The sequence below is a fragment of the Clupea harengus genome, chromosome 23, assembly GCF_900700415.2.
Source record: "Clupea harengus chromosome 23, Ch_v2.0.2, whole genome shotgun sequence".
Lineage (NCBI taxonomy): Eukaryota > Metazoa > Chordata > Actinopteri > Clupeiformes > Clupeidae > Clupea > Clupea harengus.
Window position 1 is genome coordinate 23,187,842 of NC_045174.1, and position 2,500 is coordinate 23,190,341.

The 2,500-nt window shown below is 47.1% G+C and overlaps 1 protein-coding gene across 7 annotated transcripts in view; it reads left to right on the plus strand.

Annotated features, from left to right (window-relative positions):
• Nucleotides 1-2,500, plus strand: part of LOC105893717 (SEC14-like protein 1) — a 436,978-nt gene that overhangs the window by 415,682 nt on the left and 18,796 nt on the right. For all 7 annotated transcript variants that reach the window (XM_031561482.2, XM_031561484.2, XM_031561486.2 and 4 more), the window contains exons 3-4: nucleotides 1-37; nucleotides 283-411. The exon at nucleotides 1-37 is cut by the window's left edge and continues 95 nt beyond it. In XM_031561482.2, coding sequence (XP_031417342.1) covers nucleotides 1-37; nucleotides 283-411 — 166 coding nt within the window. The remainder of the gene's footprint in view (nucleotides 38-282; nucleotides 412-2,500) is intronic.

The following is a 2,500-nucleotide window of genomic DNA, read 5'->3' on the forward strand; positions in this document are numbered from 1 at the left end:
CAGCAGAGTGCTAGTGACGGAGCACTGCAGTTATACGGTACACACATCTCAAGGGGTTATTCCAAATAAAGAGAATTTCCAACACACACATGCGCACGCACACATGCACACGCACATGCACACACATGCACAGATCTCATTCTGTCATTGGAGGTAGTTTGACACTAGAAACTGTGTGTGTGTGTGTGTGTGTGTGTGTGTCTGTGTCTGTGTCTGTGTGTGTGTGTGTGTGTGTGTGTGTGTGTGTGTGTGTGTGTGTGTGTGTGTGTGTGTGTGTATCAGGTCCACCCAGAGAATGAGGAGTGGACGTGTTTTGAGCAGTCGGCCAGTCTGGACATGAAGTCCTTCTTTGGCTTCGAGAGCACAGCTGAGAAGATCGCCATGAAGCAGTACGCCAGCAGCATCAGCAAAGTAAGAGACTAAGGCTAGTCAAGTCAAAAGTCAAAGTCAAAGTAGCTTTATTGTCAATTACTTTGCATGTTAAGACATACAAAGGAATCGAAAAAAACGTTTCCCACTCTCCCACGGTGAAACATATAAGTGCACACGCACAACAACAGATAAGACAAGACATATAGATATACATATACATATAGTTATACACATACAGATACATGTACAGCAGCATGTTTACTTTAAAGTGACAGGTAGTGCAAAAAAAGGCAGCAAAAGACATCCTGTGAGATGTATGTAACACATTGGCAGTGCAAGTATAACAGTAAGTGGTAAAGTGATAATAGTAAGTGGTAAAGTGATAAAAGTGCAAGGGACAGTTTTGTTGCAGAGTCCTGAGTTATTGTGGGGGGGGGGGGGGAGGATTTCAGCCTCCTATCAGACTGACGGATATGGCTGGGGGAGTGAGGGGAGAGAATTTAGCTTCCTGACAGCTTGGTGTATAAAGCTATTTCTGAGTCTGGTGGTGCGGCAACGGAGGCTCCTATACCTTCTTCCAGAGGGTAGGAGGCTGAACAGACTGTGTGCGGGGTGGCTGGTGTCACTCGCAATCGAGGTAGCTTTCCGGGTGAGGCGGGTGGTGTAAATGTCTTGCAGGGAAGGGAGTGGGAGTGGGGCACCAATGATCTTACCAGCTGTGTTCACTATGCGTTGCAGTGCTTTCCTGCTGTGTGCAGTACAGCTACTGCCCCACACAGTGATGCAGCTGGACAGGATGCTTTCAATGGTGCCCCGGTAGAATGCGTTCAGGATGGGTATGGGAGCTTTCACTCGCTTGAGCTTGCGGAGGAAGTAGAGGCGCCGCTGGGCTTTCTTCGCCAGTGGCTAGCATCAGTACCTAGCATTAGCATCTAGCATTAGCATCTAGCGTCAGTATCTAACATCAGTATCTAGCATCAGTACCTAGCATTAGCATCAGTATCTAGTATCTAGCATCTAGCATTAGCATCAGCATCTAGCATTAGCATGTAGCATCAGTATCGAGCATCAGTATCTAGCATTAGCATCTAGCATCAGCATCTAGCATCAGCATCTAGCATTAGCATCTAGCATCAGTATCTAGCATCAGCATCTAACATCAGTATCTAGCATCAGTATCTAGCATCAGCATCTAGCATTAGCATCTAACATCAGCATCTAGCATTAGCATCTAGCATCAGCATCTAGCATCAGCATCTAGCGTCAGTATCTAGCTTCAGTATCTCGCATCAGGAGAGTAAGAGCCCAGACTAAGGCTAGCATTAGCATCTAGCATAAGTATCTAGCATTAGCATTAGCATCTAGCATTAGCATCAGCATCAGTATCTAGCATTAGCATCTAGCATCAGCATCTAACATTAGCATCAATCACACTACCAGCATTGTGAGGCGTGCCGATTTAGTTTGTTTGTGTTTGTTGATGATTATGTGGTTCGTTTATCAAGTGGGCTTTCATCAATGTCATCACTTCATCATCTGTATCTGAAACAAGCTGAATCTGTGTGTCTCACCCTCTTCCTCTGGTTCTCTCCCTCGTCCTCCTGTCTCTCTCTCTTCCTCCTGTTCTCTCCCTCTTCCTCCTGTTCTCTCTCTCTCTCTTCCTCCTGTTCTCTCTCTCTTCCTCCTGTTCTCCTTCTTCCTCCTGTTCTCTCTCTCTTCCTCCTGTTCTCTCTCTCTTCCTCCTGTTCTCCTTCTTCCTCCTGTTCTCTCTCTCTTCCTCCTGTTCTCTCCCTCTTCCTCCTCTCTCTGTCTCTTCCTCCTGTTCTCTCCCTCTTCCTCCTCTCTCTCTTCCTCCTGTTCTCTCTCTCTTCCTCCTGTTCTCTCTCTCTTCCTCCTGTTCTTACCCTCTTCCTCCTGTTCTCTCTCTCTCTCTCTCTTCCTCCTGTTCTCTCTCTCTCCCTCCTGTTCTCTCTCTCTTCCTCCTGTTCTCTCTCTCTTCCTCCTGTTCTCTCTCTCTCCCTCCTGTTCTCTCCCTCTCCCTCCTGTTCTCTCTCTCTTCCTCCTGTTCTCTCTCTCTTCCTCCTGTTCTCTCTCTCTCCCTCCTGTTCTCTCTCTCTTCCTCCTGTTC